General features: G+C 40.3%; 1 protein-coding gene across 1 annotated transcript in view; it reads right to left on the minus strand.

The window, feature by feature from the left end:
* Nucleotides 1–20111, minus strand: part of FAM241A (family with sequence similarity 241 member A) — a gene marked incomplete at both ends in the record, with an annotated part of 36199 nt that extends 16088 nt beyond the window's left edge. The window contains one exon of the mRNA XM_079702197.1: nt 19947–20111. Within this exon, the coding sequence (XP_079558323.1) occupies nt 19947–20111 (165 nt within the window). The remainder of the gene's footprint in view (nt 1–19946) is intronic.
* Nucleotides 20112–22099: the final 1988 nt, after the last annotated feature.

The raw sequence follows: 22099 nt of genomic DNA on the forward strand, positions 1-22099 counted from the left end.
ATTTAAGATTATTTTACTGTAAAAACACTTCTGCTTTATAGAACCAATTCAATTCTACAAAATTTTCCTGATACCTAAAATGTGTTAGATAAATAAGACTATATCCTTAAGTTCGAGAAGCTAACAATTTAATAAAAAGGTTAACATTTATTAAAAAATAAGTATATTTTAAGGCAAAAATATGATATGTTTAAGAGTTGCAAAATGCTTGGCATTTTGTTCAAAAAGGGTCAGTATAGTCAAAAAATTAAATCAGGAGAGCTGGCAAAAAAAGTTAATGCAATGCTTTCAAATATTTAGATGATGTTTTAAAAAGTGATATGGCATGTTTAACTGCTTTTGTCTTATTATATAACAGAATAGTGGTTTATAGCACTAACGTACTGCAAATTGATTCTGTGGTTAAAACATCTTTACTTCAAGAACAAAAACAAAAACAAAAACCATCTTTACTTCAGCATTTAGTTACCTGCAAAGACTCATTTTTTGCTTTTTATTCCTCTCCATTGCAAAGGCTGGCTCTTTGTGGAGATGCTCTGATATATAAGCCTTAAATACAATAAATAATGTTAAAATGAAGTTTTTAATGAATTTCACAAAATATTTATTAATTTTAAAAGCCCTAATACTTATTGAATATCTATTATGTGTTGGATAGTGTCTTAAGTACTTTGACCTTCAAAACATAAAGAAAACTGAAGAAGAAGGATTATGTAATTTAGTCAAGATCACCTAATAACTGGTGGAGTGAAGACACATATTCAGACATTCTGCCTTAAAACCCATGTTCTAAAACCCTATACTATATGCTTTCTTATAAATATAAAATCACTCTGTAATGACTCACATTCTATTTATTTTATTTATTTATTTTAAAAAATATTTATTTATTTATTTATTTATTTATTTGGTTGCGCCGGGTCTTAGTTGCAGCAGGCAGGCTCCTTAGTTGCGGCATGCGCGTGGAATCTAGTTCCCTGGCCAGGGATCGAACCCGGGGCCCCTGCATTGGGAGCACGGAGTCCTAACCACTGCGCCACCAGGGAAGTCCCTCCTTCTATTTATTTTAATATATCAGTTTCTAACAGCAGTTCAAACAGTTACACTTGTCTTGATTAATTTATATTCAGTAAAAATAATGTCATTTAAAAATGGTTTTGTGATGGTTACATTTGACTCACTGTACAATATAGCAACTGATCTTAATTGCGATACAGTTTGACCGGATTAAAAATTTTTCTTTCTTTAAAACTAAAAACCAAACCAACATCGAATTCTTAATTCCACCACTTCTCCCCAGAAGAAAAGCAACATAAACTGGCATACAGACTAAGCACATAGAACACTATTGAATCAGATTTTTGGTTTCATTTTTCTAACTACATCCAGTTAAGAGAGAAACATATATTTTATTTGGACATAAAATAAACTTTTCTTTCCCTTTGAAATTTTCTTGCCTTCATAGTATGAACAATGAACTTCTAACATAGTAGAATGTGCTCCAATGATCATAGAAAGGCTGCCTTTATAAATAACGTAATTTTTGATTGAATATAATTATGGAGAGACAAAAATGAAGGATGAAGTACAACAATAGAAACAAGCTGGGAGTCAGTTTCAGAGGGATTTTAGACTGAAAGTCTTCCCCTCCAAAATACTGTAATTTTGTTTCTCTCAATCCACCTCACCATTCCACTGGACCTCTCCAAAGAAAGACCTGTTTTGAAAAAGATCTTGTTGCTTTCTTCTAAAAGGGCAGGAGTCTCACATTTGCAAAACATCAAGAGACAGTATCATATAGTGATAAACAAATATGTGAAAATAGATATTAAGAAAGAAGTAGTTATAAAAGTTTAAAGCCTCTGGATTTGTTATAGATTTAGCCCTTTATTTTCTCCTTGCAGTTTAGAACCCACAGTCTACCATTTCAACCACGAATTTATAGCCACATATTCTCCCGTACTTTCTGACTTTCAGGAGCCTCCAATTTCCCTGCTGCTTCTTCTAGGCTGCTAAGTGTTGTTGTTGGTAAAAATTGTGCTCAGATGCCTCGTTATAAAATCATGTTGTCTCAGTGTTCTTGGTACTACTTCTATATGCTTAAGTGGAGAGAGTCACCTCTCGGTAACTATCCGTCCAATTCCAAATATCTATTGTTCCAAATCTTTCCCACTCTATCATCCCTTCTTAGAGGTGTTGCTGTTTGTTTTTAAGGTTAACCAAGATTCATAATCCCAAATTCTCGCATCCATACATTTAAGTACAAAAGTGGATTTTATACTGTAACATACTTTCATTCCTAAAGCAAAAGAAGCAAAACAGAGATCCTGATCGAAACTGGAACATTTGTGCATTAGACAAGTCACACTTCCTTTTAAGACAAAACCAAGAAAGGCAAAGATATTACAAAATCAAAGAAACTGGTCAGAATCTGAGGCATTAAGTAGGTGAGGACTGATTCTTAAAATCACTGGGTTTGTCACTGCTGTTGCAGTTGCTTGACCATATCTATTGAAAGAATCATCAACATTTGTGACTTTGTGAATGCCCTCTTTTAAAATTAAATTTTATCATAGGAGTTTTAAGTTTGCAAAGGAAGTATTTAGCTTTATGAAAGCTTGAAAATTCTACTTGCTTATGCTATTAAATATCTTTTCCATATTATATTTGAAGAGTTAAAGATAAATATGGCTGGTATGTCTAATACAACTAGGCAGAAATATGATCCATCCTTGTTAGAATTAAGTTGCCTTTAAAGTTAGCTTTTTATCATTAATTTCTTACTAAGATCCATAATGGGATTTTGTCTCAAAGAAAATTTAACAGTACTTATGAGTGGGACAATTTTTAAGAAAGCTATGAAAATGCCACTCACATAACAATGTTTGGGAGTTGTTTATTGTGTTCTGTACAATAATAGCTTCTTGTTTTATATACTGCACTTTTTGTCCAATCCAGTGACTTGGCTGATATTTTTCTTTGTGTTCTGAAATAACCACTGCAGTGCAATTCTTATGAAATGAAATGCCTGTTGAGTTATCAATCAATCATTTGGACTAAGTGGGGAAAAATTTTAATTGCTTCTCATTATTTATGACATTAAAGAATCTGTAGGAATCTAGTTTTGTAAATAAAAGTATGTGGATTTATACAAGTTCTTATGGAAGAAATTCTTTGAAAAACAGTATATCTATATAAAGCCACCTTATTTTATAATGGAATATATTAGTTATTTAAATTTTGGGTGAATAGTGATATAGTGAAAATGACAAGTTTTCTGCCTACTGTAATGAAGTCTGTAGTCATGTTCTGAAGTTACGATCCTCTCCTCTCAGCATGTTTTACACCTGCATTTTATGCAGGATGTGTTGTGCCCTACTTGTGGCAAGCCTGCACAGACCTGACTGATTTGCCAGACTGACAGCTGCTTACTTTCAGGAAACCACACTCTGGTTCTTAGTGTGTGTCACGTCCTCCCTGAGTATCACTAATCTTTGATTACTAAACTCCAACTCTGATAATCACAGCCCTTGACTCACAGAATAGTCTGGCTTGCAAAATAAATCCTTTAGGCAATTTAGTTCAATTCAATAAATAATAATAGGATGCCTACCATGAACAAGGCAAGTGCTGTGAGGTACAGAAAGCAAATAACCTATACTCCTTGCCATTAAGCTGCTTAATATATAAGGAAAGATATGTACTCAAATCACCATATTCAAATCCCCTAACAATTAAAATGACCCATACTTTTATAAAAGATTCATAGTTTCCTTCTGATCTTTCTCAGCTCAGGCAATTTTTCAGATTTCTAGACTTGTATGCTCGATTGCATGTTCAACATTTCCCAGATGTCTTAGAGGACCTCAAACTCAACATGCCCTGTATCAAACTCATAATGATCTGCCTTAAAATTGGTCTTCCTCCATGCGTCCCTTACCTCAGTGAATGGCATAACCCAGAAGTACAAGCAAGAAGCCTGCTAGTCATTCTAGATGTCTTTACCTCCTTTGTCTTGCTTGGTTGACTTTTGTGGGCTCATCTCCCTCTGAGTCTGTCTTGGAACTTCTCAGGGACTTACCTATAGGCCTTCTTCTCTTCTTACTCTACAGTCTCTCTTCATGGAGCTTTCATGTACTTTAGTGATTTTATTAATTCTTAGATGGTTTATATGCTGAAGACTCTCACTTTTTAAATCACACCTTGGCCAAGAGAAAATTATTAGTGAAATATTTTTAATTTCTTCAGGAAAAAAATTCCTGTAGTTTTGATTCTCTCCCCACCATTTTTTAAAAAATAAATTTATTTATTTTATTTATTTTTATTTTTGGCTGCATTGGGTCTTCGTTGCTGTGCGCGGGCTTTCTCTGGTTGCGGCAAGCGGGGGCTACTCTTCGTTGTGGTGCGCAGGCTTCTCATTGCGGTGGCTTCTCTTGTTGCGGAACACCGGCTCTATGCGTGGGGGCTTCAGTAGTTGTGGCTTGCAGGCCTCAGTGGTTGTGGCTTGCGGGCTCTAGAGTGCAGGCTCAGTAGTTGTGGTGCATGGGCTTCATTACTCCGCGGCATGTGGGATCTTACCAGGCCAGGGCTCGAACCTGTGTCCCCTGCATTGGCAGGCGGATTCTTAACCACTGTGCCACCAGGGAAGCCCTCCCCCCACCATTTTAAAAATGGAATCCTCTCCCCATTTTATTTGCTTACTAGTCATTTGTTCAATAAACTTATTAAACACACATACTCCAAGCATTTGCTCCTCACAAAAATACCGTACGGTGGGTATTTTTAGACTCTAGAGGTCAAGTGACTTCCCCAGAATCAGACAACCAGCCAGAATTCGAGCACAGGAGTCTTCTGACTATAAATTCTGAGCTCTTTCCAATAAACTGCACTGCAAACCTCTAAATCCCTTAGTACAAAGGAACTAAACCAGGTATTAAGAAGAAAGCAAAATATTTAAACAAATTCATTATAAGGTGTGATTATATAATACTCCTTAAGAAATATACTTTTTTTTTTTTTTTTTTTGCCGTACGTGGGCCTCTCATTGTTGTGGCCTCTCCCGTTGTGGAGCACAGGCTCTGGATGCGTAGGCTCAGCGGCCATGGCTCACGGGCCCAGCCGCTCCGTGGCATGTGAGATCCTCCCGGACCGGGGCACAAACCCGTGTCCCCTGCATCGGTAGGCGGACTCTCAACCACTGCGCCACCAGGGAAGCCCAAGAAATATACTTTTTAAAAGATGAAGTCTTTAGTTAATTTTCTTAAGTCCATAATTAAAATAGTAATAAAATATAGAAAACTGGAAGCGGGGATGGATGAGAAAGAATTGAGAGTCTAGACTGGGGAAAGATGTTACCATGATTTCTAAGACTGAGCCTCAAATTTGGCTCTACCCGCCATGGAGTCAAAGCAAAAGGAGGGGGCTTCCCTGGTGGCGCAGTGGTTGAGAGTCCGCCTGCCGATGCAGGGGACACGGGTTCGTGCCCCGCTCCGGGAAGATCCCACATGCCGCGGAGCGGCTGGGCCCGTGAGCCATGGCCGCTGAGCCTGCGCGTCTGGAGGCTGTGCTCCGCAGCGGGAGAGGCCACAGCAGTGAGAGGCCCGTGTACCACAAACAATAAAAAAAAAAAAACAACAAACAAAGCAAAAGGAGGGGGCAAACCAGTAATTCTCACTTCCTTAAGACTCTGCTCATATTTACCTTAGTGAGCACTTACATGATCATCTTATTTAAAATAGCACCCCTATCCCATACACATACTACCCATCCACCTTCTCTACTTTATTATTTTTTTCCATAGCATTTATAACCCACTGATGTACTTGTTTATTTATTCATAGTCTCTCCCTACTACAATGCAAGATTAATGAGAGGAGAGATTTGGCCTGTTTCTGTTTGTTTCTTTGTGTCCTGGTGCCTACAGCACTGCCCAGGAAATAGTAGGAGCTCAATAAATGTTTTGAGTGAATGAATTAAAAGCTACCAAGAAAATAAGGAACAAATAACAAATCATACTGATAAATAATAATAAATAATGAATACAAATAATAAATACAGAAACCATCCATAATACAATGACTGTTATCAGTTGTTAAAGCAATTGATGTTCCATATGACACAAATGGATAAGGAAAATATCTTTAGTATATGGCCGGGTTGTTAGCACAACTGAAGTCTTAAATTAGTAGCCTAACATAGGGTACTCAAAGACTGATTTCCAAATACTTAGTCATTTAAACTACTTAGTCATTTAAACTCCAAAGGGAAAATACTATCATCCAGAAATGGCACAATCATTATACCATTTTTATGATATTACTGTTAAATAAACTTTACATACTGAATAATAAAGAAAGAAGTTTAGTATTTAATTTTTTCTTCATATATTTATTCTCAAGTGTTTTACACTGAGTAGTTTTATTGATATCAAAAATGGTTATAACTAACTGGTTAATTGTCTATGAAGAAATCACTTCATTCTTGCCCTCCTTTAAATTTAAAAGCTTAAACCAAATGTGCTTCTACACTCCCATGAAACTCCTTAGTAGACAAAGTTGTCTGTGAAACCAATAACCATTCAACATGTGGAGAAAGTATGCTAGGATGCTAGGAACAAGCAATTGGGATTTGTGTGCTGAATAAAAACTAGACATGGATATAGAATCCTTGGAGCAGCCATCTTGTTCTTATCAAAATTTGTTTTTAGTAGTTATCTGACTATCAGGTTAATTTTAGTTATAACTCAACAGAAAGAACTTCAAATATAAATCAGTCCTTGCTTTTCACATGCATACAAATCATACATTTCCACATGTACATTGAATGTATGTATACAGTACTACCATGGAAGAAGACTAGAATAGAAGTAATCTTTTCTAGCAGCATGAGACATTGTAAAGGGAGAGATCCAGTACCCTCACTATCCACAAATTAATCTACTCTGTGTAGTAAATTTTAGAAATTACTTTTTTTCTTTATTACTATAAGAAAATTAAGAATAAGCAAAAAAAAAAATTATGGGTGTCTCCATGGAAAGCTGCATTGTTTATAATACTACTGTTTGGTCTTTATGGCTTTTGAGATATTTTACAAGTCTGTAAATTACAGATAACCAATAGCAATGCAAAATAATTCATATCTATAGACAAGCAAACAAATTCTGTTCCAGTAGAGGTTCAATTGTCTTTCCTCCCTGCCTATGGAAAAAGCCAGTCTCGTGGCCATTTGTAAATTCATTTCAACATACCTTTTCTCCACATACATTTCTGACTGATTTCTCCTTTGAAGCAGTTGTAACATTTGCCTGGTTCCCTCTTTAATGACGAGTTAAAAAACTCCTTAACATGTGTTCATTTTATATTTAATGAGCACTATAATTTTACCTCTTTTTGAAAATTATCCTTTAACATTTTGCCACTACTGAAATGGCTGATCTGAATTTAAATCTAGGTTAGCTTTGGGTTTCATTCACTGTCTTTCCTATGTTTAGTTCAAGAAAAATTAAAAACAAAATTGCAAGTTTTTACCAATTACATAAATTAATGCCAGTTAGTATTCCAAGATTCTGTTTGTCAGCCTTTCACTTTCTTGATATTGTGGTGGTTTTTAAACACATCACATCAAGGAACACAATCCTTGCCTAAATTCTTACAAATGTTTTACAGGGACCTTTAGCTCAATGCACAAACTAATACCACTTGTTTCTTTTCTGTTGATTCTGACAATAGAGTATGTTCCTGTTACACACAAAGTCCTCTCTCTCTTCAAAACTAAATTTTGTTATGAAAGTTTCCCCTGGGAAACCACATTGCTTCAGCAAAATCATCAATTGAGTTTTTACCAGCAGTGTCATTTTAGATTGAAATTTTTATAGACTCTGTACTACCTCAGAGATGCCAAAATAAATGTCTGAAGCATTTGCCTTATGCAATCTCTGCTCTCATAGAGATGATGTTTTAGTGTGAGCCTGTGAAGTAGAGAGTGGGAAGTGGCAGAGAATAAACATGTTAACAAACAAATAAATAAAATACTTTCAAATAGTGTGAGAGCTATGAGGAAAATAAAAGAGTAATGGAATAGAGGAAGAGGGCGTAGACTGGAGGTTCTTTCTATATATTAGAGCTGAGCTGAGATCTCAGAAAGGTTATAGTTAAGCCGATGATATGAAGATCTGCCAAGGGAAGATTTGGGGAAAAGAGTCTAGGCAGAGGCCTTGAGACAGAATTGAGCTGCCTGGGCTAGTGCAGTGATCTTGATTGTGGTCCACAAGAAGATATTTTGTTTCTTGACCCAGAACATATAAATTTCCATGAAATGACATTCATACCATGTGTGATGCATTCTAACAATTTCTGTCCTATCCTATCCTGTTCACAATCCACTAAATTGATTTCATGGACCAACACTAGCTTGGTTGTTAAGAACTCAGCCTTCAAGCATGGGTTTGAATCTTAACTCAGCAACTTACTAGCTGTGATACTTTCAATATGTTACTTAACATCCCCGTGCTTCAGTTTTTACACCTTTAGAGTGAGGGGCAACAGCAGTCTCTACCCATGAGGTTTGAAACCAGATTTCCCTCCAGAAAGACTGAATCAATTTTACTTCTAACTTTAGTGTATTCTTATTTCATACACTGTTTCTTTAAACCCACACCATTCATCTTTTTAATCTTTATCAACTTGATAGGTGAAATATTATTCCTAATAGTTTTAATTTGAATTTCTTTTATTTCTAGTGAGGCTGGACATGTTTTCTTCCTCATTGGATACTAAATGTAGTTGCAGTTTTTATTTCCTACAAAATGTACAAAAATAATATGTTAAATATAAAATTTTACTAGGTATTGTATTTATAACTTGTTTGTCATTTTTTAATTAAATGCAAAGTTATAACATTTATTTACACGTATCTTCCACTAAACTACATATAACGAATAAAGGAAAAAAACTTTTGGGGGGATGGATACAAATCAATGAGAATATCAGCTAGTTCTTGAATAAGTCTTTGAAATCATTATAAATGGAGAAATACTAAAATTTGTATTCATTTTCATTTTAACCAATAGAATTCAATATTTTAAATCATAGTTACAAACGTAGACAAATGAAACCACCTTCAGGCATACCTACCAAAAATATTAAAAGAGTTGCCTATTGTAGAAGAGAATGGTTCTGCAATGAAAAAATAAATTAATTAAAATTTAATGATGTGCATGAACTAATGATAGATAATAATAGGCCATGAAGTGAAGAATATGATTAATTCAAGCTGCAAATTAAAAATTTCTACATTTTGTACTTTCTCTAAAATCTACTTTTTTTTTTTTTTTAAAGAAATGAAGTTTCTGGTGACATTACTGAGTACCTTGTATGCTGCCTGCTACCACAGGTGGAATCGCTTGTTTATTTAAAGTAGCCAAAACCAAACATTTTTCCTTAAAATTGACTTTCCTTCTCAATTCTCAATTTGTGACAGTGACAATAGCTTCTGTTATATTTTATTACCTCTGAAAACCATGGAATAAGGAATTCTGAATTCAATCAAACTGATAAAATTTGCCAGCCATGGGAAATCAAACTTAAATTCCCTGCCTCTTTAGATGGTCTGCATACATCCCAGTAAAATTTTGATCAAGAGGATAAAAGACAAATTAATTGGATTAATTGGAAGAGGGAATAAAAAAAATTTCACAGATGTTAGAAAAAATTTATCAAATGGAATATAGTAAAAACCACAAATGGAAATTTAATTTTCTTAACACTGTTTTTAAAAAATTTTTAAGTATTAAGTATTAAGAGATATTAGATATTAAGTATTAATAGATATTGTTTAGATATTAAGTATTAATAATTAGTTTATCCTTCATCTCCCGTGAAGTTCAAAATATTTGCACCATGCTTTCTCTTTGATCAGAAATCTGTTAAGCTCAAGTTGTTGCTATAAGAAAACAGCAACAACAAATAAAGCCAACCATTTCCTCTTCCTTAGCCAAGATAAGGCACAGCTGACAATGATGTTAAATGGGAAAAAAAAAACCCAAAACCCTGGATGCGGGGAAAATTAGATCAGCAGATAGAAAGTAACTTCTGCATTAAGTTAATTAGAAATTCAGTTTCTCTGCTCGGATGAAACTACTCTTTGATTATCTTATTAATTGCCTTGCACGCACACGCACACGCACACGAACACAGCACACACTTAATGAACCAAAACATGACTAGTGGAGACTCTTAAGGTTTTTTTGAAGATACGTGGCTGTTACTGCAAGACAAGACTATGACTCCAGAGAAGACAACGATGGGAGCCAAAGCTAGTGTGGCTGGGGCTTAAAGAAGGCCTGGGAAAGATACAGTTTCTACTTAGGTCTCTTAGGGCAAGGTTAATGTCATGGTACTACTTTAAGTTTTACCCTTTAAATTTGCTTTACCACTTCTCTTGAATAGTAAATTGAGAATAACTTGTACAGAGGAGGGTGGGTATTTTTCTCATCAAGGGTCAGTGATCCACAACAGAAAAAAAAATCAACTGGTGATCTATACAAAAAGCAACATATTAATAATTTAGGTTGGTGGGTTAATTTTTTTAAAGGAATATGAAACATCTGATTTTTAGATTAGGAAATCTTAATATTTTGTTCAATAAATAATATTTATTCTATAAATCTGAAAATTACATGTACTAAAAATACAGTTCTATGATGTGGTTAGTTAAGAAGAAGAAGAAAAAGGGAACCAGAAAAAAAATATGGGAGAGAAGATCAGGGCAAAATAGGGAGCTAGGGGCTTCCCTGGTGGCACAGTGGTTGAGAGTCCGCCTGCCAATACAGGGGACACGGGTTCGTGCCCTGGTCCGGGAAGATCCCACATGCCGCGGAGTGGCTGGGCCTGTGAGCCATGGCTGCTGAGCCTGCGTGTCCGGAGCCTGTGCTCGGCAACGGGAGAGGCCACAACAGTGAGAGGCCCGCGTACTGCAAAAAAAAAAAAAAAAAAAAAAAAAAAAAGTAGGGAGCTAATATTCACTGAGGACCTACTATATGCTAGGTATTTCATACACAAAATGTTACTGAATCCTTATAAGAACTTTAAGTGGATAGCATTATACCCGTTACAATGAGGAAACTGAGTCTCTGAGGGATTATTAGGATGACAAGTCTCAAACTTAGAACTGTCATTACCCAAAACCTTTTTCATTGCTCCATAATGCTCAGCTTCTACAGAAGGAGGAGGCAGTGGGGTGGAGAAGATGTATAGAAAAAAAGAGAAAGTGGCTGAGATGGGAGGTGGGGAAGAATAACAATGGGAGAATGAGACACAGTAGGGAGAGATGAAAAAACGATGGGTAGTAGGACAGAGGGGCAGAAAAAGAATATGAGAGTATATGGCTGTTAGCATAACTGATGCCATCCTGGGCCCATACAGTTCCTCTTCTTCCGCTGATCCCACCCAGGACAGTACTGTGAGGTAAATCACATCTCTGTTCTCAAGGGCTTTGTAGCTAATAGATATTGTTTAATAATCATTGGGACCAGGTTGGCCTCTTTGCTCTGCAATCCTCAAACAGTGATGAAAACTTTTGCTGACTTATTCCCTGTGTCCACAACAGGGGTTCCCAACTCCCGGTCCGAGGCCTGTTAGGAACCAGGCCGCAGAGCAGAAATTGAGCCATGGGTGAGCGAGTGAAGCTTCATCTGCCACTCCCCATGGCTCCCCATGGCTCCGCATCTGTCCCCATCCCTCCCCATCACTCCCCATCCCTCCCCATCGCTCCCCATCCCTCCCCATGGCTCCCCATCTCTCCCCATTGCTCCCCATCACTCCTCATCCCTCCCCATCCCTCCCCATCACTCCCCATCCCTCCCCATGGCTCCCCATCTCTCCCCATCGCTCCCCATCACTCCTCATCCCTCCCCATCGCTCCCCATCCCTCCCCATCACTCCTCATCCCTCCCCATCGCTCCCCATCCCTCCCCATCGCTCCCCATCCCTCCCCATCCCTCCCCATCGCTCCCCATCCCTCCCCATCGCCCCCATCCCTCCTCATCGCTCCCCATCCCTCCCCATCGCTCCCCATCCCTCCCCATCCCTCCCCATCGCTCCCCATCGCCCCCATCCCTCCCCATCGCTCCCCATCCCTCCCCATCCCTCCCCATCGCTCCCCATCCCTCCCCATCGCTCCCCATCCCTCCCCATCGCTCCCCATCCCTCCCCATCCCTCCCCATCGCTCCCCATCCCTCCCCATCGCCCCCATCCCTCCTCATCGCTCCCCATCCCTCCCCATCGCTCCCTACCACTCCCCATCCCTCCCCATCCCTCCCCATCGCTCCCCATCCCTCCCCATCGCCCCCATCCCTCCCTATCGCCCCCATCCCTCCTCATCGCTCCCCATCCCTCCCCATCCCTCCCCATCCCTCCCCATCCCTCCCCATCCCTCACTATCGCCCCCCATCCCTCCCCATCGCCCCCATCCCTCCCCATCCCTCCCCATCGCCCCCATCCCTCCCCATCCCTCCCCATCCCTCCCCATCCCTCCCCATCCCTCCCCATCGCTCCCCATCCCTCCCCACCGCCCCCCATCGCCCCCATCCCTCCCCATCGCTCCCCATCCCTCCCCATCGCTCCCCATCCCTCCCCATCACTCCCTATCGCTCCCCATCCCTCCCCATCGCCCCCATCCCTCCTCATCGCTCCCCATCCCTCCCCATCCCTCCCCATCGCTCTCCATCCCTCCCCATCACTCTCTATCGCTCCCCATCCCTCCTCACCGCTCCCCATCGCCCCCCATCGCTCCCCATCACTCCCCATCCCTCCCCATGGCTCCCCATGGCTCCCCATCCCTCCCCATCCCTCCCCATCGCTCCCCATCCCTCCCCATCCCTCCCCATCACTCCCCATTCCTCCCCATCACACCCCATCCCTCCCCATCGCTCCCCATCGCTCCCTATCCCTCCCCATTGCTCCCCATCGCTCCGCATCCCTCCTCATCGCTCCCCATCGCTCCCCATCTCTCCCCATCCCTCCCTCTCGCTCCCCATCCCTCCCCCTCGCTCCCCATCCTTCCCCATAGCTCCCCATCGCTCCCCATCCCTCCCCATCACCCCCCATCGCTCCCCATCCCTCCCCATCGCTGGCATTACCGCCTGAACCATACCCCAACCTCTGTGGAAAAACCATCCTCCTCGAAACGGGTCCCTGGTGCCAAAACGGTTGGGGACTGCTGGTCCACAAGACTAGTTACCCATTCATAAATATTGACTTAGGAATGCATTTCCTGTTTCCAAGCACATACCCCTATACCCTATGTTAACTATAAAATTGTCTCAGTGGCCCCTTGGCAGTGTGGATTGCAGCTGCAAACGCTTACAGATCATCTGTCTGATCCCACCCTGTGAGCAAGTTACCCTGTAATATACTGATCCATTGATTATATGGAGCTGCCTGCCTTGTTTTTCAGTCTCAAGATAACTTCTCAGTTTGGTGGGCACTTTTTGTTCCCTCTGTTCTCCAACAAAGAGGGAAAGCAAAATAGAGAAAGTTGCATATAAGGAGTTGCTGGAAGAAGAGATGCAAGAAAAGATCTGTAGGGAGACTACCTGTTTGGAATGTAGGTGTCAAAAAAATAAACAATTATTACCTATCCATTGGAATATCTATCAACAGAGTAATTATTCTTGACAACTCAAACCACTACAGTCCTAATACATTTTGAGCAGAGTTTCTCAACGTCAGAACTAGTGACATTTTGGGTCAGGCAATGCTTTGCTGTAGGTGACTGTTCTGCACATTACAGGATGTTTAGCAGTAACCCTGGACTCTTCCTATTAGATGCCAACGGTACTGTACTCCCTTAGTCTTAACATTCAAAAATGTCTCCAGACATTGCCAAATGTCCCCTGTGAGCAAAATTGCCCCCAGTTAAGAACCACTGATTTAGAAGTTCCATTCTTGAAATAATGATAAAAAATGGACAAAAGATATGTACCATATACAAAATTATTCCCTGAGTTAGTGACTAGATGCCCATTGGAAAAAAATTAGATTCAAGTTTAGGGCTGAGTTTGTCTAAACTCAAAGCACTTACTATAGTATTGCTTGCAAACTGCTTTTAAAAGATGTGAAAGGAAGTGGGTATAATTAGATATCTATTTTTGAGCTACACAATCTAAGGGGGAGCAGCAGATTTATCAGGCTGTTCTCGCATCATAGGTGAGGGCTCTTTGCATTTCTGAAACAGAAACAAAGCCGGCTTTGGAGTTTGGAGACCTGGGTTCTGGTATGCTCTAGTACTAGTTAATTGTAAGCCCTAGGGCAAATCACTTGGCCTGGAGAAGCAAGGCTTGTTGGCTTCTTACACTTTACCAAGAGTTCTAATATACCTTTCTAGGGAAATAGTAAAATAACTTCCTTATGTATATATATCTGTTACTGATACTATGTCGAAGGGCAAGTTTGTTGAATACTGTGGATTGGTTTTCTTATTATTCCCTTGCCACTCAAAGTGTGGTCCATGGGCATAGCATCAGCATCACTTTAGGAGCTTGTTAGAGATGCAAAATCTTGGGCCTCACCCCAGAACAACAAAATCACAACCTGCATTTAACAAGAGATAATTTGTCTACACATTAAAACTGAGGAGCACTGTTCTATTCCACCTTCCTCCTAGGGTGGCTTTCTAACTGCAGAGTCTGGAAAACTTAAAAATAACATTTCTCAGGTATCTTTTCACTTAGGTTCTAGTTGAAAATTAGGTCCAAAAGCTAACCCTTACACGCTTATTATATGCTAAGTACTGCTCTAACACTTTACATATATTACAAACATACATATAACAGTTCTATGGGGTTGATACAACTATTATTCCCTTTATACAGATGAAGAAACTGAAGGCCAAAGAGGTTAATTAACTTGCCCAAAGTTACAGTTAGTAAGTGGCAGAGTTAGGATTCAAACCTAGGTATTCTGGATCTAGAATATGTACTGCTAATCATATCTTTGATGATAGATCAAAAAGGAGGTATAGGCTTCCCTCTGGTACCATTTTTTTTTTTTTTTACAGATGATCTCATGCAACATTCTTTGATAAATGCCGTTATACAGGTTCCTTCATTTATTTACTTAAATATCTATAAGCCAGCATTTATCTGAAAGTTCCAGCATTGCAAAAGGCAAGAAATAGAAATGAAGCATTACCATCTGAAAGGAAGCAAAATCAACCTTATCTAGAGAGTGGACGATTATATACCTAGAAGATGCAAAAGAATCAAGTCTAATAGATACTAGTATATATAAGTATTAGAATTAACAAAAGAATTCAGAAAGGTAGCTAGTTTAAAACTAACTAAATAAAAACCAATAGCTAGAAACCAGCAGCAAAAACATGATGTGGAAAAAGAAATCCGTTTCACAATGCCAACAGAAATGTAAAAGCTTAATATAGACTTCAGTATTTATAACTGCTATAAAGGATTGCAAAGCCAGGGAGAAAGTGGATTATTCAATGATTAGGAAAAACAAAAAAGATCAGCTCCATACCTCACACAATACATAAAGTCATTCTAAAGAGATTAAATATACAGAGTAAAAAAAAAATAAAACTATAAACACACACATAAGAAAATATTGGTGGATACTTTAAGTGTAGGATTAGAAAGAATGTTCTAAACAAATATAATAGATATATGTATGTATGTATGGGGTGTGTGTGTGTGCATGTATGAGGGTGTGAGATGTGTGTGTATGAAATTAACAAAAAATTCCTTTGGCTAACAAAAATTTAAAGCATTTCTAAGTCAAAAACATCATAAACAAAATTATAAAGTAAACAGCAAGCAGGGAAAATAATTATAATCAATGTGAAGTATGAGTTTAATATCTTATAATAATGCCAAAAGAAAAAATGGTCACAGAACACAATTAAAAAGAAATACAAATGCTCAATAAATATATGAATGGTTTAGTAAACCTCTCCAGCAGTATCTTACAACAATAAGATAATTTTTGCCTATTAAGTTGGCAAAGATTAATCTATAAATTATACTGTTTGTTGCTGGAATGGATGGTTTCCAACTGGCACTCTTACATACTAATGCCAGAAGAGTACAATGGTGCAACCTTTTCTGAATGCAAGTTTTTAGGATGTTTCAAGAGGATTCAAAGAGTTTGACTTATTGACCTAGTTCTTCCAGTTCTAGAAATTTATTCCAAGGTGGAACTGTGAGAAAAAGGTAGAACTTTATAAGCAAAGATTTTCATTACAGCATTATCTATAAAAGAAAGTTCGAAGCAACTTAAATATGTAGTATTAGGGGAATGATTATTAGGCATCCCTAAAAATAATTTTTACAAAGAATTTTTGATAACATGGGAAAATGACACAACATGCTAAGTAGATAAAAACAAGATACCAAATCCAAATATTACATTAAAACATGTTAAAAAATATGTGTGTATATACGCATATACACACATACAGAGAGATATATGAATGTAGTAACATCAAATGTTTCATATTTTATAGCACAATATTACTCAGTGAGATATCAAATGCTTTTGTTTTCTTCTTTAGATTGTTTTATAGTTCTACATTTTCTGAAGTACACATTACTTTTATAATCATAAAGAAAGGCCTTAAAGCTAAAAATAATGATTCTAAAGTCAATCCAATATGGGACCCTTCTATCCCACCTAAGGCAGGGCCATCTTAGGTTAATCAGGTTGTAAAATGCCACATGCATACATAAATGTAATAAAAGGACTGGAGATATTTAACCTTCCAGGTATGCAGCAGGGCAGAGGCTCTCTTACCTAAAGGGACCTGGCATTCACAGTCATGAACATACTTGGATCATCTCTCATGCACACAATTACCAACACACATGTAGGACAGCTGTGCCCTGTCCCTTCAGTTCCTTGGGCGTTTTGCCTCTCTCCCTGGCTTATCTTTCTTAGAGGCCAAACTCCTCCTTCAGACTTGACAGTTCCTTCATCTAGGGAACCTGGTCCAGTCTTTCAAGTCCTCCTTTCCTAGGATAGAGGCTGCCTTGTCAATCATGTACCTGGAAAGACTTAGGCCAGAAAGACAGAGGAACCTTAGTTTTCTCTCAGATGGAGTAGTACTTAAGGATAAATAGTAAAAAAAAAAAAAAAATGATGCTTATAATATCTTAGTTATTAAGAAAACACCTATATAAATACCGGTATTTTGGTATTACATGAAATAAATACCATTTTGATCTGGTATCATAATAACAATGAGCCAAAGATATGTTTTGTAAAGTCAAAGCTGATGCAAGAGGCTTCCAGGTAGATGGAAGGGCATGAATCTTTCAGACAGGAATAGAAAGAAAAATCAGTGAACGTAAGGACGTATGTAGAGGAGCCTTTAGGCTGGGGAATAGCCAAAGGAAGAAAGCTCCTTCATCAAATGATCAGGTAAGGGCAAACTGTGAAGGAACTAGAAATAGAAAGGGATTTAACACAGCAAATTAGGGGCTGACAAAAATCTTTGAAAGAGCTGGAGGAGCAAAAGTCAGGTGCCTTCTGGAGCTGTTGCATTCAAGAGCACACCGCCTGAAACCCTGATCCAGATATAAAGGAGCCTCTGCTATTACTGCTGCCACTGCCACTACTACCAATTCTCTCTTAACATCCACGACGCTACTCAGATTCTGGAACATTAAGTGAGTGTGCTAAGCAGAAAGGACAGCAGGGAGATGGCCTCTGTCTCATTTCCAGCTAATTAGTTTTGGTTCTGTTTCTGTTTATATCATTGTTTCTATGGAAAAGTTCACTTTAAGTTCTAAACAACAAGTTTACAAACGAAGTTTTCAAAAATACTCCGTTTGTAATTTGGAGTCCATGTGTCCTTAAAACAACAAAACAAACACACACCATCTGCCTAAAGAAAAACAAAATAAAACAAATCCTTAGACTATGCTTTATAGTTGTTAATTTCATTTACCTCTCCCTCAAATATCTTTATATCTCTACCATCATTGCAAAGCAGTGCATACATATTTTAAATTTCATTTTCAGGACTTGAAAAAAAAGCTACACTTATTACCAAGAAATGACTTATCACAAAAGCTTGCTTTTTACACCAATGAGTTGGGTTGTATCAATTTTTTGTTTATTTTTGACTTCTTTATAAGAAGTTCTTCTTTGGTGCTGATATAGGAGGAAATGCATATCTCAGGTGTAATTTTCAAGTATTGTGTATGTGGACTTAGAGTACATAAATAAATCATGTGATAAAAATAAATGATAACATTTTTAAAGGAGTACAGGAAAATAAATTTACATGACATGCAATGAAAGAAGCAGGTATGCAAAGTATATCTGTTTTCTAGGCTATATGTTTCATTCTTTTTTCGTTTCATCCCTTGTCGTTCTACCATAAGTAATTTTGTTAAGACCAGAGCTACTAATGATGAAAAATCCACAGAAGCTTAAATTAAGTATTTTACATGCTCCCTTAAAACCACCTGAAAATTACTTTGGGACCTTCAGCTCAAATACATCTGCCCCCCGCTCCCCCCCAGGGAGTTCCTCTTGCTGTTTTCTTCACTTTTCCAGTTGAACAACTAAAGTAAGAGGAAACAGTCCTTTAGCTACTGAGTCACGGTACAGTTAATGGGGGAAAACTACCAGGAAAGCAGTCAGGAAGATCTCCTAGCTACCAATTATTTGCTTCAGTCACCATCTCTTACATTGTCAAAAGAATGAAAAATTACACTTCCACATGGTGAGCAAACCTAATGCTAAGGCATATTTTGTGCGTGCCACACAATTATTTCTGTTTTCTAAACAATGCTGAGACACTAGAACTTATACTTTATCTATTAATGCATTTACTGATGATGTTGGAGTTTGTGAAATGTGACAAAAAGAACAGATGCAGAAGGATAATGAGAGGGGACGGGTATCAACTGATCTCAACAGTATACACTGTAATAAAGGCAAATAATCATTTTAATTCTTGGTCTTTAATGTGATTCTGAAGGCTAGTTTATCTTGGGTATTTTTGAAGGTCTAATTACTGTATTTGCTGGTGAAAATTCATCCCACATATAATTCAATTTCTTTTATTAAACTTTTTGCCTAATCTTGAAGATAAATGATGTATTATAATGCCTATTATCACATACTTAACTTAGTGAAAGCAAATTCTGAGAGTTTCAAAAACTACCCAACTTCTCTTTTCCCTTATTATGGCTGGACTCATACTTTTTTCCCCTTTGGTACCAACTGAAAGCAATTTTCTTGCTTTTTCAGTTTTTTTTTCTTTCTGCCTTAGGCATTATTTTTTTTTACTGAATTATTACTCAGCTTTTTCAGTTTTTAAATGAAGCTTAGATCCCCTTTGGGTTCATGTGAAAAACTTGCTCTCGGAGAGTCCCTGTCAAGACACCTATTGTAATACTCGCTCCTACACGTCTTCAGATACTGATTGCATGTCTAGAGAAATACACCCACACCTTACAAGAGGCGCTAGGTGTGAGTTCAGAAATGACAAGATGGAAGTCGGGAGGGGAGCCACTGGCCCCTAAAACACAGCACCGGGGTATGAACTCGAAGTTGAAGAATGTTTACATGTAAGGCTTTTAGACAAGTGACCGTTATGGAGGGCACTTCCACAGACCCCCGGGCTCCGGCCTGAGAAGCCTCTGCCCGACGGGTGGGTAAGGGCGGCGCTGACCCCGCCAGGCACGCGACTCCGGGCCGGCACTTGGCAGCGCACACGTGCGACCCCGTGGCCCGGCCCCGAGGGCTCCGTCCAACCTCCCTCCGGGGCCGCTTCCCAGAACGCCGCGGCGACCAGCGCCCCGCGGCGACCAGCGCCCCACGCCGAGCACAGCCCGGGCGCCGCCTGCCCGCCGGGCCACTTCCCTCCGCCGCCGCGTGGGGCTAGGGAAACTAGCCGGACCGCGCCGCCCCTCCTGGCTCACCTGCTCTTGCTCCTCCTGCGGCCGCCGGTCGCGCCGCCGCGGGCTCGCCCCGGGCTCCGGCTCGGTCCCCGCCGCCGCCCGCTCCGCCAGCGCGTCCCCGTCCTCGTCGCGCTCTCCGGCGCCGCCGCCGCCGCCGCCTCCAAGCAGCTCCCCGGCCGAGCACATCCCGCCGCCAACTCCCGTCGCCCGGGACGGCCGCCAGAGGGGCCAAGCCGCGAAACCGGAGGCAGCGATCGCCGCCCGAGGGCCGCCCCGGGATCGGCCGCGCTCGCTGCTGACAGGAGCCTACGGAGCGCGCTCCGGCGGCCTGGGCGCCGCAAGTACCAGCCGGGCCCGGCCCCTCCTGTCACCGGCTCGCCCCGCCCTCGGCCGCCGGGGCGGAGCCCACCCGGGGAAGGGAGGGGCCAGGACAGAGGCGGGGCCAACGGGGGCGCGCGCGCGCGCGCGTTTGTGAGAAACTATGAGTGTGTGAGACTGTACTTTATAGACTGTGTGCGAGAGAGATTGTGAGAGAGAGAGTGTGTGTGTATGAGAGACTACGTACGTAAAGACTGTGAGAGATTGTGTATAAGAGATTGTATGTGCACGAGACTGTGTGTGTGAGAGCTCGTGTGTGTGAGAGCCTGATAGGCACTGTGTTGAGAGAGACTGTGAAAGACGCGGTGTATGCGTTTGTGAGGGAGAGAGGAGAGCGTGTGTTGGTAGGTGTGTGAGAGAGGGAACCACACGCCGACATAGAGCTCCACACTCCAGCGGGGCCCCTCTGTGCTTGCCTGGCACTGGCAGTGTGCCTGGGTGTGATGCTGGCTGCCTGTCCTGAGTAACTGTCCATCCTTTACAAGTAATACACATTCTCCGTCTATTATGTTCCTTTTGCCTCCTCTCTGTGTCTCTCTGAAGGTCTGAAGGTCTCTCTCTGTTGAGTGCTTCCCTGGTGTGTGTTGGTTGTTGGAGCCTTGGGAGCACTTGGTGGTGTATCTGCCTTTGCGTATATGTCTATAAATGGGTAGGAATATGTCACTCAGTGTGGTAAGGGAGACATCTAGTTTATAATTCTTTTTCATGCTACCTGTGGTATCGCAATTTATAATAAGAAATATATATATATATATATATATAGCCTTTGTCCCCATTCCTGGCGCAGAGCTCCTAAAACCTTGGAGTTTCCTAAGTGGTGAAAGGGATAACGATGCTTTTGTTATGTTAATAAGGCAACTTTTTTGATAGCCCCTAGGTAACCTAAGGGTGGGGCCTGGTTGTTGTCAGAAGAACCAGCCTTGTGATTAGAAGATTGGAACTTTCAGTCCCCCCTCTGATCTCCTGGGAGGGGAGCGGGGCTGGAGGTTGAATTGGTCACCAATGGTCAGTAGTTTAGTCGATCATGCCTTTGTAATGAAGACTCCATAGAAACCCAAAGGATAGGGGTTTAGAGAACTTCCGGGTTGGTGAACACGTGGAGATGGGGGGAGAATGGCAGCTTAGAAAGGGCATGGAAGCTCTGCGCCCCTTCCCGCATACCTCGCCCTATGTACCTTTTCATCTGACTGTGCCCCTGTATTCTTTGTAATATACTTTATAATAAACTCCTAAAAGTAAGTAAACGTTTCTCTGAGTTCTGTGAGCAGCTCTAAGCAAATTAGTGAAACCCAAAGAGGGGATCGTGGGAACCTTCAATGTATAGGTGGCTGGTAGAAGCACAGGTAACAGCCCGGAGTTGCAATTGGCAGCTGACGTGTGTGTGGTGGGTGGAGTTGGAGCAAGGGGGAGGTGGGGGGGAGGGGCAGTCTTGTGGAACTGAGTCCTTGGCCTGTAGGATATGTGAACTTATCTCCAGATAGGTAGTGCCAGAACTGAGTTAACTGCTTAGTGGTGTTGAAAAACACACATCAGACTACCCTACCCATTTTGTTAAAGGGAAGTTGAGGGCACTTAAATAAGGTATCAAATTTTGTATATCTGTATTTTGAGAAGGTAATAGACTATTGTATAGATAAAATATCAGGCTATCTTTCAATGGAAAGTAAATATGCCTAGGTATGGAGAAGACTGAGTTATTTGAGATGTTCTATTAAAAATGTCTCTAGGCCCAGAGGGAATTAAAATAGGCCGGAATGTAAAGACATTTTAAAGACTTGTTTCCTGGTTTTGGTAAT

Source organism: Hyperoodon ampullatus (genome assembly GCF_949752795.1).
Source record: "Hyperoodon ampullatus genome assembly, chromosome: 1".
Classification (NCBI taxonomy): domain Eukaryota; kingdom Metazoa; phylum Chordata; class Mammalia; order Artiodactyla; family Ziphiidae; genus Hyperoodon; species Hyperoodon ampullatus.